We start from the raw sequence: 14353 nt of genomic DNA, 5'->3' as shown, positions 1-14353 counted from the left end.
GAGGGCTTAGTGTGAGATAGATACATTAAGCGTGGTATGGCTGGAACAGGGTGGACAGTCAAAGTGGAGGTTTCGTGCCATTGAACGGTTCGACCATTAAACCCTTCCAGGCGGGCTCGGCGCCGCCGATTGAACTCTAGTCTCTTATGCATAAAACCTCTCAAGTACACATCATACACCTATCATACAGATGGGAAAGCATACCAGTACAAATCAAAGGTATATATCAACAAAGACAGTCATACAAGCGTTCTTACAACCTCGCATCAACTTTTATTCTCACATCTCTCTCCCCTGCTCCGGGTCCCACCCAGATATCTTTACCCCATACTTCCTCGATCGCCTGTTCGATCTTATCTACATAAACGAATTGCATTTGCTTCTTGACTAAATCAGGTATATCTGCATCCACGTCTGGTCGATTGGTCCTAGGGAGGATTATCCTGTAACAGCCAACAATGGCAGTATCGGTCATGATGTTTCAATCAAAACAAAAGCGAAGAAATTGTTTAGCTCACTTGTTCACTCCTACTCTATGAGCACCTATCACTTTCTCTTTCACTCCTCCAATCCTCAAGCTACATTAACGACGTCCATCAGCTATTCCGCCGATCAAATTAGGCGACTGAAGTCAAAACTCACCATGACCCTCTCAAAGACATCTCACCGGTGATAGCTATATCGCTACTTACTGCTTTACCAGTAAGCAGGCTGATAAATGCTAATACAGTTGCGATACCTGCACTAGGCCCATCTTTTTGAATCGCTCCCTCCGGTATATGGTACTATTCACCTATGAGGCTCAGCACAATCTCTCCTATCCACGGTAATCAGGTCATGGTCTGAACTCACATGAATGTCATATCCTTTCAAGGGATCTTGTTCGGGTAAATCGGTGATACCCAAGCTCAATGAACGAGATTTCACCTAAATTACCGAACCACATCAAATCAACGATATCTCCCTGGGAGACGATTTTGATTGATCGCGTAAGCGACGTACCCAAGTGAGACACAACTCTATACTTTCTCTAAATACCTCCCCTAATCTGCCTGTAATTACCAACCTACCGGATCCACCAGGTACGAGCAGCGTCTCAATGATCAACAGACTGCCATTACCTGAGCCATTATACGATAGACCGCTATTTACCAGACGGCACGTATAGAAGAATCAGCGTCGGGTCAGTCCATCTAACTAAGAAGCTCAACTTACTTGACCACACCTGGTCTAACACCAAGCTCAGGTTTTTCTCTACCATAATGCGACACTCCCAAAATTCTCTCTACATCTTCTACACTGACCCTTGATTCGTACTCATTCGCACTCTCATGGTTGGATGGTTCTCTTGAGATGGAATATTGAACAGCTTTGTTCCTGCATAATTTGCCAATTTGTCTTTCGAGTTCTCTCACTCCGGACTACGCGAATCGTTATCAGCTACACTCAGGACATTATGCAATTGTGATGTGATTAATGTAAACGTACTTCTCTCGTATATTCTGTAACGATTTTCTCCAATACGCCTTTCTCCATTTTCACTAGGGTATCATTCATCCCACATTCCTTGATTTGTTTAGGCAACAGAAACTTTTGTGCGATGGCTAGTTTTTCGGGGATGATATATCCGGAACATTCGATCACTTCGCATCTGTCTAGTAAAGGCCAGGAGATCGTATCGAGGCTGTTGGCGGTAGCGATGAAAAGTACTTGTGAAAGATCGATGGGTACGTCGCCGAGGTAGCTAGAGGGGATCAAGGAGTGTCAGCTCGAGTCCCTGCGGAAAGATTATATTTCAGACAGCGGAACAGAAAGGTATCATTTCGACTCACTGATCGTGGAAATTCCAATTCTGCGCTGGATCAAGCGCTTCAAGCAACGCAGCAGAAGGATCCCCGTGAAAACCGCCGTGTCCAACTGTCCGATTCTGTCAGCTGGAATGTCATCGACCTCAATAGCTCCAGCTTACCTTTATCAAGCTCATCGAGCAATATGAGGGGGTTCGATACGCCTACTTTACGCATGGCCTGCACGAGCAATCCGGGCAATGCGCTCACGTAGCTATTGGAGATCTACAGTCAGCTATACCGCCTTATCATCCAGATGGACGTCAATCACGAAGCTGAAACTTACGTTCTCCTATGTCCTCGAATCTCCGCTTCATCCCTCACACCTCCTAGGGAGATGCGATGGAACTTCCTTCCTAGTGATGTAGCTAGTGATTTTGCGATTGACCTGTATATCAAGTGAACATAAGCCATCGCGCAAATTTGCCTCTCATAAATCAAGGCAGTGCGATATGATATTTGAGGTTGATAGCTCAAGGGATATACAAGATGCGATGTTGTCTGAAGAGGCACTAACGTTTTACCAACACCAGGTGGACCCACCAATAACAATATCGGTCCTGTATCCCTATACGCATCAGCGGGAGGTTCATCGTCCCCACCAATGGATGGGTTGTCCTGCAGTGTCTTGGTAATTTGTTTGGCAGAAGTCGAAGAAGGTATAAGCTCTAAAAGGTTCTTTTCATCTTCCCGATCGAGCTTATCATTACTCTGAGCACTCTGAGAGGAATTCAGAAGAGCTTTCTTCTCTTGTGATTCGTCGAATAATTGTTTCTTCAGTCTATACAAACCTCTCGATCGATCAGCATCCCGTTCTTGTGTCTTTGTATGTCATATACATACATAGGATAAAAGAGAGATTGTGTTACTTACCTATAAACAGCCAAATACTCAATCACCCTCCTCTTAACCCCTTCCAAGCCCTCATGATCCCCATCCAATCTGCTTCTCGCACTCTTCAAATCGATCTCATAATTCTCACTGACCCTCTTGAATGGAAGGGCCAATAACCATTCTATATACGTTCTCGATACGCTATAATCTGCCGATTGAGGTGGGATCTTACTTAATCTCATCAATTCCCTCTGGATCGTTTCTCTTGCATTTAACGACAATTCATCTAACCTCCTTTGGAATAGTTCAAAGAGGGGTCGTAAATCCTCTGGGAAAGGATTTGATCCCGATCCTAAAGGTGGTTTGGGTTTACCGCCAATAACGGAAAGCGGTTGAGGTTGTCTAGGTTTGACTATCAAAGCTTTCTCATTATTCGATGGAGACGATGACGGTGTGAGACCTCTTGATGTAATGAGGTTTATGAGTATAGATTTGACTTTCTGAGATCGTAATTCGATATCTGGTATACCCAATAATTCGATTCTCGTATCTCGATCCACCTCCAGGATAGTCACGAGTATATCACATAACAAAGATGGAGGAGAGGTGTTCATGTGATTATGGAGTTCTTCAGGAAGTAATTTGAATGCGAGAGGTAGGATATCGGTGGTGGGTGGAATCACCGATGGAAGTGGGAGGGAGTAGGGGGATGTAGGAACGGGTATGGAAGGGAGAATTGAGAGGATTGGAGGGAGAGATCGAGGGAGGCGGATACGGGCCTGACAGCATGAGAGGATCAGCCTTGATCTCGCAAAGAACATAATGTCTTTCTGTATGTGACGAGAATTGTTTGTGGAATTTACCAATCCCTGTACGGCCAGGTGATATGTGTCATCGTCGTTCGGACTCTTGTGGACGTTCTTGATTCTGGCAGCTGCGAGAGAATCATAACAACATGTAAGCATATACGCCAATAAACGATATCCTTCGGTAAGTATATACATCTGTCTGGGCAGCATTTCAGGTAGCATTGGTGTACTTTGGGCTCACTGATGGTATGAGTGACATCGAACACTCACCACATCCCCATCTTCCTACCCTCCTATCTCCATCTGCAACAGGTACGACACCCACCATGCCTCTCTCGCCATTCCCACCTTTCCCACCCAAGTTGGACTGTACGGCACCAAGTACTTGAGCGAGCTGGGTGGTGGAGAGCGGTATGGTGATTCCCATATGAGGGTAGAGCACTTGAGGCGGAGGGAGAGGGATGAGGGGCAGGGAAGAAGGTAGAAGAGGTGTTGTCATGATAGATGCTGAGTGAGTAAGGGATGGGACGAGACTTGTAATTACTCAGTATCGGGAGCTACTTCAGCCTGAAGAAGATCAAAAGGAGAGAGAAGGGAATCGTCACGATGAAGAGGCAATGAGTGTCGAAGCAAGAATGAGTGATCGTTGAGTTTGATCGATCTGTCGTGTACTCGTATTGTGCGTGTTATGTCCGGTTATGCTACTGTGTGATTTTGCCGAGATAAGCAAGCATCATCCAGTCGTAGATCTGATCCTCTGCAACTTCGTGTTAACGATCGACGACGGACAACGGACAACGTGCTCTCATCTATGCCAACGAGACATCCCGGAAGGGGTACATACGGATGGCATGTCCGAAGGACCAGAAGCAGAACAATCGTCCATTTGACACGACTGAGCTTTGAGTCCCAGAATTCAGTCTACGAGTGGTTCATACCTTCTAAACAACCGTGAGAACAGAGGAAGAACGGACATGATCGTATCGCTTCTGAAGACATTGCGCAACTAGTGAAATGGGATGTTCCACTACCCCTCCCCCCTTTATCCCTTTATCTACATGCATGTCCATCATATCCTACTGGAGGGGGTTTATCGTTATCATCTTCCCAGCGGGTAGGCGCATCACGTGACCTAAACATATCATATATACCCCAACCCCAGATTTGGGCTATGACGTGGTTGTGCTCGATGGAATTTTGGGAGATTGAAAATACAAATTGTACGATGATAACGATAATATGAACATACTCATATTCACATGCCATTCCATCGCATCGGATTGATAAGATACATTACAGGAACCATCATCGACACCAACATCGAATGGTGTTCACGCCCCTAAAAACAATTCTTGAGCGCATTTGTGTCATCGTGCGATATTCATATCAGTCCTTCCCCTCCTTATTTGGTCAAACATAGACACAACGATCCACGATGGCACCTAGGTTCCTACTGAATTTCGCGAGGTATTACAATTCGAATTTCGATCGTAGGCCTATACCTACTTTGATCATTACCAATGGAGTCTTGAATACTATTGCGGATGCTTTGGTGAGTTGTCATACTCCTTTGTCTGGTCTCTTCTCGCAAACTACTGCTCCAGACTTATGATCCCATGCTGACGTTGATGCTGATGTTGGTCATGATGACGGTACAGGCACAAACATCATCGATAATAGTAAGTCATCCATACAATTCACCCAACCTCATCGAGCTGATAATGGAATGATTATTCGATATACTGTATCGTACAGTTACATGAACCCACGCCCACCTCACCTACACCATCCTACGACCCCGAACGTACCCTTCGATTCGCAATTTACGGTATGGCCATGGGACCCTTGATAGGACATTGGATGAGATTACTCGAAAGAGCTATACCCGTTAGGATAGGGTCTAAAGGTGCTGGATTGGGGTTGGCAAAGAGGGTAGCGGCGGATCAAATGATAATGTGAGTTGGTAGAGAATGAGAACGAGAATGCCGCATCTGATTGGGTGATATAACATGTTCTCCCACGAGACCTTATCACATACACTGGAGACATCATTTATATTTTATCTTATCGATCGAATCATGCTGATGGATTCCTGAATTTCATTCCACAGGGCTCCATTCGGTGTAAGTATTTTGACCCAACTATCAAGGGTTATTTTCTGAGATCATGACCGTATTGCTCACATTGATGAAAATATCGATGATGATACCCAAATTAGATGTCATTATTCATATCCTCTATGGGATTCATGGAAGGAAAGTCATTAGAAGGTATCAAAGATAAATTCTCGGAAGTAAGTTAACATTCCTATAAACCCCCTTTTGGTTTAACGTTGATGTAAATGTAAATGTTAATGTTGCTCTGAATTTTATTCTATCTATTGGATACTTTATCTCAGATGTTCTACCGTAAGTCCACCTACTTTGCCCAAAGGCCCAAAATACATCCAAATTCAAATCTCTCATATCTTTTACTAAATTAATCCTTCTTCCATCACATAGCCGCCTTGATAGCCAATTGGAAAGTATGGCCTTTAATCCAAACTATAAACTTCAAATTGATGCCTATCCAATATCGTGTACCGTTCCAGTCGACTTGCGGTATCGCTTGGACCTTGTATCTCTCTTTGTTGAATGCAAAGTGAGTTTGATTTGGTTTGGTCGGTTCATCTGTTCATCGATCGAAGAGTTATACTGAACTTTCGGTACAGGGGTGAAGAAGGTAGTGCGAAAGAGTGATTCAAAACATTCAGTATTCAATTCAATTCAATTCAACCGAACCGGGAGGAATGAAGGACGATCTACTGACGATATCGTATAGCAAAGTAAAACCATATTACAATTAATATCAAATATGGTGTGATGCGTCGGGATGGGATAGGATGTATGACTGGCAATTTGAGCATTGATCAATTAGGAATATCATAAAGACCTTCAGATAGACACTGTATGTAAATGTAGATAGTAGTAGTGGTACAAGGCTGACATAGATGAGATGGAAGACAAATAGCGAGAAACATCCTTTTCAATCATGGATAAATGATATTGCCATTTGACTTGATTTGATTTGATTGGCAAACTATTCATCTATACATTGATTATTATATTACCGTTCCATACCCTACTCATGTCTCAACGAGCAACGAGCTAATCTCTATATGAGCTATATATCTGATATATCAAAAAAAGGCAAATATTCAGAAGATCATATTACCAATCAAATGTACTACTATACATGATGCAAATACCTGTCTTTATGCTCACTAAGATATCACGTCTAGAAATCCGTTTTCCCTCCATACTTCTCTACTATACCTCCTCTCCCTATCTGCCCTCCAAGCTCTGTCTAGCTTCCTTCAACTCACTTTGCGTAGGTGGATGATCAAATACCGCATCACCTTCCGGCGCACCAGGTGCAGTCGTCAGAGCTCTATTCAGACTCATCCGCTTGATACCATCTTCCAATCCTCCCACTGTGTTTGAGTTTGTGGTGTTTTCTTCAGTTAGAGTTTTCTCACTTCCTTCTTTCTCGGCTGTTTCTCCTGAAGCTACAACAGCAGCTCCATTGGCAGCTGCATCTGCGGCGGGAGGTGTAGAAGCGGGAGGGGGAGTAGGGTGTTTCAATACGCTCAGATCCTCTACTTTCTCGACTTGACCAGTGGCCACTGCTCCCTTGACTGGATGTAACCCCTCGATGGCAGCTTTGATTCCGTTTCCTGAAGGTGGGTAGATCTTCTCGCCTTGATCGTCGATTCTCGTTCCGTCTGAGGCGATGTGGCAGAATCTGACGATAAATTTGTTAGCAAGACTGCAAATAGTTCAATATTGAAAATGGTAACTTTGAGGCCAACGAAGAGGAACAAGCTCGAAAAGGAAGAAAGAAGATGTACTGGATGACACATGATCCGGATGCCCAATACTCTCGCATCGAAGCCGGGAAGGTTGTAACACTTGATGATGTCATATAGAGCTGAACTTACTCGGTAATGGTCTTCCAGTATGGTTTATGATCAAATTCAAAAACATAATCACCACCAAACTCGGAATCCAATTGCGCGGCGGGTACGAGCTCGGTAAGTTTTGGGTTGAATCGGATCTATTATCGGGGACAAACATCAGCCTTCAAGTATCGGTGAAAGGGTGATTTCCTTCCGTTCACTTGGATGATAGCTGTTCGATGATGATCAATTTTGAATGGCTTCACTCACCTTGTCCCTCGTGATGGGATCTAAGAAAGGTGAAATACCAGTGAAGAAAGCGTTGATCCACCAGCTATTCCGGAACACAAGAATCAACTTATGAGCCGAATTGACCAGGTGAATAATGAGATTGAGCTGCACTGACGGCATATTCACTACTAAACCTCTACCTAACCTCTCCACATAGTGATTTTGCAAGATGTTCAGTACTTGTCTTGCGACGGCGATAGAAGGGTTGGACTGAGAGGTGGCTGATTTGTACTATAAGGATGCAAGGCAATAAGTAACATTGTTTGATCGATCAATCATTGGATGGATATATGTATAAAGTGTTATAGATTGGGTAAGAGGTGGTTCATTTGCAAGGGTCGACTCACATCAACGATAATGGCTACTTGTTCCTGTCCGGGAGGCATGAAGTCGATAGCTCTCTCGCTACAGTTCACCATTGACGTATCAGCTATCCTCGTTCAGGAGGAGCTAGGCATGTGGTGATTGTTTATATATGAAGAGAAGCCACTCACAGATGATAAATCAAATGTCGAATTTGCCTTGGACTTCTCTCCGTGTTCTCTCGTCCAGGTCTCATATACAAGATAGGTCGAGCATCGTAGTCGAACCCGGTGAGGATGCTGCGGGTACAAGCGACAAGGTCAGCTATCGATTTGATGATAATAACAACACTTTTGTGTTTTGGCTTGTCCACTTTTGGATATAGCTTCCACTCACATTTTACCCGTCTCAGCTTCTACGCACACATCATCCGGACTGATTAATTCAGGTTTATACTCCCTCCTCCATTCCAATGTCCCCTGTATCCTCTTCTTCGCGTCGTCCATCTTCCACTTGGCTGCTCGCATGTATCGAGGATGTGTTCCTGGATCATTGAGGAATCGAAGTTCCCAAGGGTAATATGGGTCTGTCTCCGGAAGAAGAAGGGTTGATGTGTACTATAAACTTGGAGATCAGTACAGATGGACCCGGGACAGGGGAGTCGATGATGGTTCGTAAGACTAACAGCTTTCAACTCTTCGATCTGATTCAATGCAACAATCAAAAAAATCCTTATCAGTATTGGATATACGATGATATTCTGCTCCACTCACCTGCTTCAATTGCCCCTCGTTGTAATCCCATTTCTTCTTCACGCTGCTTTCTTGACTTGGCTCAGTGAAGATCTGAGAGGTAGCATTGGGTTTCGCCTGTTTAGCAAGGGAAGAGGAAGATGAAGAAGCTGATTTATTTGATCTACTGAAGAATGACATTGTGGCTATAGATTGTGTGGAGATAGATAGCCGGTGAGATAGATGTAGAGAATGAAAGATGAAAGATATGGAAAGAAGGGATGTCTATCTATGTATATATCAGAATATAGCATATGCTGTTCAAAACTACATGTATAGAAATGTAAGAAGGATGATGAGTGATGAGTCACCTTCGGTCTGATGATCGATATGTGTATAAGTAGTTGTCTCGGCCAGATGCATCATACATTAAATTCACCATCTCCACTTGTGATTTTCAGACGCGATGATGATGATGATGATGATGATGATACGATGGTACGGCCATTAGGCTTATTCCGACGAACCGCACCACACCACCACTCGCTGACCGAATTACTGACCAAGCTAGATCAAAGACAAGTTCCAAGACCGAAGTCCGCTTATGTAACTCACTCATCATGACCGCCCGCCGGAAAGTATCACTCCACGGATTAATCCACGTCATGAGGTGGGATCAGACAAAACTGCCACATCCTTCACGCCATGACTCTCTATCGTTGCCCCGCTGGTATCTGTCAAGTTGACCCTTTCACTTGGACTTGCACACTCAACTCGATTTCATATTCGTTGACATTCCATCCACCTAAACCTACCCCACACACATATACAATACAAGATGTCAATCGAGAACCTCACCATCGACGACACCGAGTCCACCCAGGTCGACATCCAATCCCGACCTGAACGAAAGGCAAGAAAGGCCTTGGAAGGTCTCGGTTTGAAGAGAGTACAAGGTATCCAACGAGTCACCCTCCGAAGACCCAAGGGAGTATTGATGGTGGTCGCTCAACCAGAGGTGTACAAGGCACCCGGATCAGATTGTTACATAGTGTTCGGAGAGGCCAAGTTGGAGGATCCAACTTCGGCGGCGCAATTGCAGGCTCAAGCTCAGTTGGCGGCTAGCAGTCAAGCTGCGCAGAAGGCGCATGCGCAAGGGGGTTTTAAGGAGGGGGTACCGAAGAGTTTGGAGGATTTGATGGGAGGTGATGAGTGAGTTTACCCATTCACGGCAGTGAAGGGGTTTACTCTTGCAACGGCAGTTCGGGGTGGGATGGGGGCGGTCTTACTACATGGTAGCTTGGGGTGGGATGGGGGCGGTGTTTCTCAAAAGCGGGAGGGTGGGCAAAGTTTATATACGGGTGGGAGGGTGGGAGTGGACAATATACAAGATAATATATGACAAGGATATTTACTGATCATACTATTTATTCTACTGTTTCATCACTCAACCTCTACCAATCACCAACACTCATCATCTCGATACTATGATCCCATGACATAAACAGAGCACCAGCCCTCGAGGACACCGACAAACCTTCCACCACCACCACCACTGCCCCTACCACCGGTGAAGATGGCGATGTCAAGATCTCCGACGAAGATGTTAACCTCGTTGTAGCCCAAACTGGATGTACGGAGGAGAAAGCAAAAGAAGCTTTGAAAGCTGAGAAAGGGGATTTGATCAATGCCAGTGAGTCATTGTGCTTTGTCTGTGACATCACGACATCAATGTCAAGTAATATGCAAGGTTGTTATTCATATCCATAAAACCACTTTGATTTGTTTCTTCTTGGGGAATACCCTAGTTGGAGATATGTGCTGACTCACTATGGGTGACTTAGTCATGAGACTCGGATAAATCATTCCATTTCGAAAGGAATCTGAGAAGGGATCAAGTAAAACGTGAGTCAACTGTTCGGATGGGTACTATTGTGAAGACTCTCGCAGCTGATGGTTGTTTCTAAGATGATAGGTCGACTGATAATCGGGGATGAATAATGTTGAGAAGAGATTTGGGAGTGGGATGTATAATTTGAAATAGAGTAGGAGTGGAACCAAAAAGCATGAATCCTGTGCATGTTCTTTCCAATATTCCCCGATGACAATCCCTCGGTCATACGATCAGTTGCATTTCGAGTTGTCTATTGGAGGGATTGATCATGATGATTGAAAATATTAACTCACCCCCACCCAACAAAGGGTATAGATGGTAAGTCATATCGACATCACCGTATGTCGAATTATCTGAAAAAAAATGCAGTACGATACACGCCAGAATCTGGTATGCACGATGTGCGGTGTTCGATGCGAGATGTTTGGTGGCTAGAAATGCAAGCTAGAAATTCAACGGAGTTGTATGTTGGCAGTATTTCTTTATGGTATTCATTACAGTACAAATGTGTCTAATAAAATCTCGCCCGTCCATCTTCCTTTCAGTCAAGTGAATTTAGTCTTTACTAAGACTGATAGACCACGGTGAAAGAGTTACGCAGCTTGACGTTGTTGACTGTGAAACTGTAAAAATTCAGAACAGAAGAGGGTCAGCTTGCATCTCTTTTCGCTCGTTATCTTGCGAGATAACAGAAAAGAAGCAGGACGACCAGTGAGAGATCGTGCACTCATAGCGTATAGTGAGGATTATAATACTCACGATATCCTTCAACTGCGAATTGGCCTCCTCGAATTGCTTTTCGAGGTATTTCGACTGAACAAACAAAGGTTAAATCAGTGTTGATCTTCATTTCGATTCCCTCCTTAAAGGTAGGGCAGGAAGTCGAGTATCGTTTTCTGGACCCATATAATGCAATGTACATGGTCGCAATCCATTTGACCGATGGAACTGTGGGACCCACCTTCTTCGTCAAATTATTCAACTCATCATTCAGCTGTTTCTCCTGAGTCGAATGTTCTGAATCCACCTCTTTACGATCTTGCTGTATGAACCTGTATTCGGGGATCTGATGATTAGCAAAACGTCGTCGAGTGTAGTATATATATATACCAGGCCAAAGATGGAGATGGAACTGAATTTCAGATTCCAGTGTCCATCGTCCACTCCTGATCAATCGGTCTTACCATGTCCACTTCTTCCCACTCTCAAACCATCTAATCTTGTTGCAAACACACATCACAGATATCGTATATCGTATGCTAAGGCTGGAGCATCACTCACATCTTTCCTACACCTTTGTACATCACACCATTTCTAGGGACGGTATCGAGTTCCCTCACGGTCAACGATAATATCTTCTTTTCCTTCTCTTTCGATTGGATTTGAGCTCGGACGATGGACAATTGTTTTTGGGATTGGATTGCCTGAATTCATACCTCAAGTCAGTATGCCATCGTCGTAAAGAGACCTTTAAATCATTTTCCTTCAATTTCATGTTATATATGTCGAGTTGGGATGATCGTTGATAAATCACAAAATCGTACAATCTTTGTGGTTTCCGATAAAGGGGGGAGGGGGGGAGAATGACATACCTGCTGTTGAATTTGAGTGAGGATCTACCACCGATAATCCGAATTAGCTCAATTCACTCTGAAGCCAGCGAGTAAGTTAAGAGCTCACCTTCCTCAACGTATCGTCTGATAGACCTGACATCGTGTTCGAGGGTGTATTACTGTTTTTGTGAGAAGAGATCAAGAGTTGATAGTAAACTTGTTATAACGTTGATGATTCTTTGGCTGTTCGTGTGTTCAGGTGGGGAAGTGCCGGCCAGTTCCGTCGGTATCTTTCTGGTCGAAAAATTTGATCCCGCTCGCTCACCTCGTTTATTCAATGTTCATTCGTTGCCACCTAAAAGTATCAGGCAAGGCTCTCGAATGTTTGCTTCGCTCTCATCTTGCACAATCGCTTATATACTCCTCATCAACGTATACATATACGTCTAGGACCACAACAATATGGGTAAAGCAGAAGCAGGTTCAGCGAAAGCTATTGGAAACGCTATCAAGGCGAAAGGTGAGTGGGGTTTTGTCTTCTTCTTCTCAGTCGCCCTACGGTCTATCATCCGCTTTATGGCTTTGACCAGATCTGCTGTATCCGTTCAATTCAAGCTATATACTTCCATTGACCTGCAAGATGACTAACATTTCACTCCTTATAGGTCTCGGTAGACTGAGATGGTACTGTCAAGTATGTGAGAAACAATGTCGAGACGAGAATGGATTCCAGGTGAGCATCTACTTTACTTTCTACTTACTTCCCTTTTTTCCCCTTCCGCTTTGTATTTCCCCAACACGAGATTGGGTTTGATGATTTCGTTCGGAGCTGATCGTGTCATCATGAACAGGCGCATTGTCGATCCGAACCTCACATGCGTAAAATCCTCTTGTTAGGTCCTAAAGCAGGAGCAGCCATAAACGATTTCTCTCAACAATTCCAATCTGAATTCTTACTATTACTCCGAACACGACATCAAACTAATAGAGTAAGAGCCAATGCAGTGTATAATGAATATATCCAGGATAAACATCACATTCACATGAATTCAACTAGATGGGTCACATTAAGTGGGTTTATACAGACGTTAGGGAAAGAAGGAATCGTTCATGTGGATGAGGATGAGAAAGGGTTGTGGATCACTTGGGTTGATACGAGGCCTGAAACGTTGGCAAGGCAGGTGAGTTGATCTGCACAAATGGCTATGATCATCTGGTTTATGTCTGTCAAATATGCCGTTGGTTGGAATAAAGATCGATCGCTGATCTTATATACAATTGATCGATATGATTAGGCCGCTGCACAAAAAAAAGATCGAGCTACTATGGATGGCGAAGAAAGAGAACGTAAGATGTTGGAAGAACAGATATCCCGTGCGAAATTGCAACTTGAAGTCAATGGTCAAGGCGATCAATCGAAAGGATTGGAAAAGAAAGAAGGTGAAAAGATTAGTTTGAATTTGTTTGGCAACAACACTCCACCTCAGCGACAAGACAGTGGAGATGGAGATAAAGACAATACAAATGGAGAAGAGAAGAAAGTTCAAGTACAAGTATCAACGAAACCTTCGGGGTTCAGTACTTTCTCTACTCCCTCTTCTACAAAGCCAATAGCGATAAATCCATTGAAAAGACCTGCTCCCATGAATGTTTTCAAATCTGCCAAACAATCTAAAACTGGATCGGAATCGAGGGAAGATGCACAAGGAGGAAAGAAGACGATGAGCGAAGTTGAAAGGTTGATGAAAGAGGATCAAGCTAGGAAGAGTAGTAAACCTATGGGATATAGGGGTATGGGTCCCTCAAGAGGTGGTAGATAGGTATGAGTACTGTATGGCATGGAAAAGGATTTTGTACTATTGTTGTATCGGTATCATGTATGATCATATCATATTTCTCGTGTTGTATTCCCATGATCTGAATTACATATCTCTCATCAAGTTCGACATCAAATGTACATCCATGATGATACGATAGGACAGCATCGAGGTGTATGACTGAGTCAGAATAGATCTCTGGGACATTGACGATACGATACATGACATACATCTCTTTTACATATACCATATGCGTTTGAACTTCTCATGCAACCTCAACCTCAAATCAAGGACGTAAATTCTCTTCCAATACAATCTTCAACACAGTCCCCACATT

The 14353-nt window shown here is 43.8% G+C and overlaps 6 protein-coding genes across 6 annotated transcripts; 3 read left to right on the top strand and 3 right to left on the bottom strand.

Moving 5' to 3' along the window:
- Positions 1-253: 253 nt before the first annotated feature.
- I203_102633 (ATP-dependent protease La) lies at positions 254-3989 on the bottom strand (the record flags this gene model as incomplete). Its single annotated transcript, XM_019146922.1, has 14 exons — positions 254-443; positions 519-578; positions 643-785; positions 853-927; positions 1003-1144; positions 1216-1421; positions 1489-1744; positions 1833-1917; positions 1970-2061; positions 2134-2235; positions 2365-2628; positions 2721-3460; positions 3545-3615; positions 3761-3989. 14 exons carry the CDS (start codon positions 3987-3989, stop codon positions 254-256), a joined length of 2655 nt encoding a protein of 884 aa, XP_019003472.1.
- A 936-nt stretch (positions 3990-4925) lies between these two features.
- Positions 4926-6228, top strand: I203_102632 (uncharacterized protein; the record flags this gene model as incomplete). Its single annotated transcript, XM_019146921.1, has 8 exons — positions 4926-5042; positions 5149-5169; positions 5246-5445; positions 5601-5613; positions 5709-5783; positions 5889-5898; positions 5992-6130; positions 6201-6228. The coding sequence occupies 8 exons, from the start codon at positions 4926-4928 to the stop codon at positions 6226-6228; spliced, it is 603 nt and encodes a 200-aa protein (XP_019003471.1).
- Positions 6229-6813: 585 nt separating this feature from the next.
- I203_102631 (uncharacterized protein) lies at positions 6814-8953 on the bottom strand (the record flags this gene model as incomplete). Its single annotated transcript, XM_019146920.1, has 8 exons — positions 6814-7273; positions 7470-7585; positions 7698-7761; positions 7834-7949; positions 8066-8123; positions 8213-8320; positions 8418-8638; positions 8795-8953. The coding sequence occupies 8 exons, from the start codon at positions 8951-8953 to the stop codon at positions 6814-6816; spliced, it is 1302 nt and encodes a 433-aa protein (XP_019003470.1).
- A 637-nt stretch (positions 8954-9590) lies between these two features.
- On the top strand, positions 9591-10522 carry I203_102630 (uncharacterized protein; the record flags this gene model as incomplete). The annotated part of the gene is made up of 2 exons (XM_019146919.1): positions 9591-9964; positions 10261-10522. 2 exons carry the CDS (start codon positions 9591-9593, stop codon positions 10520-10522), a joined length of 636 nt encoding a protein of 211 aa, XP_019003469.1.
- A 717-nt stretch (positions 10523-11239) lies between these two features.
- On the bottom strand, positions 11240-12359 carry I203_102629 (uncharacterized protein; the record flags this gene model as incomplete). The annotated part of the gene is made up of 6 exons (XM_019146918.1): positions 11240-11269; positions 11406-11459; positions 11608-11698; positions 11928-12070; positions 12239-12262; positions 12327-12359. 6 exons carry the CDS (start codon positions 12357-12359, stop codon positions 11240-11242), a joined length of 375 nt encoding a protein of 124 aa, XP_019003468.1.
- Positions 12360-12661: 302 nt separating this feature from the next.
- On the top strand, positions 12662-14019 carry I203_102628 (uncharacterized protein; the record flags this gene model as incomplete). Its single annotated transcript, XM_019146917.1, has 4 exons — positions 12662-12719; positions 12865-12932; positions 13051-13380; positions 13495-14019. 4 exons carry the CDS (start codon positions 12662-12664, stop codon positions 14017-14019), a joined length of 981 nt encoding a protein of 326 aa, XP_019003467.1.
- Positions 14020-14353: the final 334 nt, after the last annotated feature.

This window comes from Kwoniella mangroviensis (assembly GCF_000507465.2).
Source record: "Kwoniella mangroviensis CBS 8507 chromosome 1 map unlocalized Ctg01, whole genome shotgun sequence".
Lineage (NCBI taxonomy): Eukaryota > Fungi > Basidiomycota > Tremellomycetes > Tremellales > Cryptococcaceae > Kwoniella > Kwoniella mangrovensis.
This window is presented reverse-complemented; position numbering and strand designations above follow the sequence as displayed.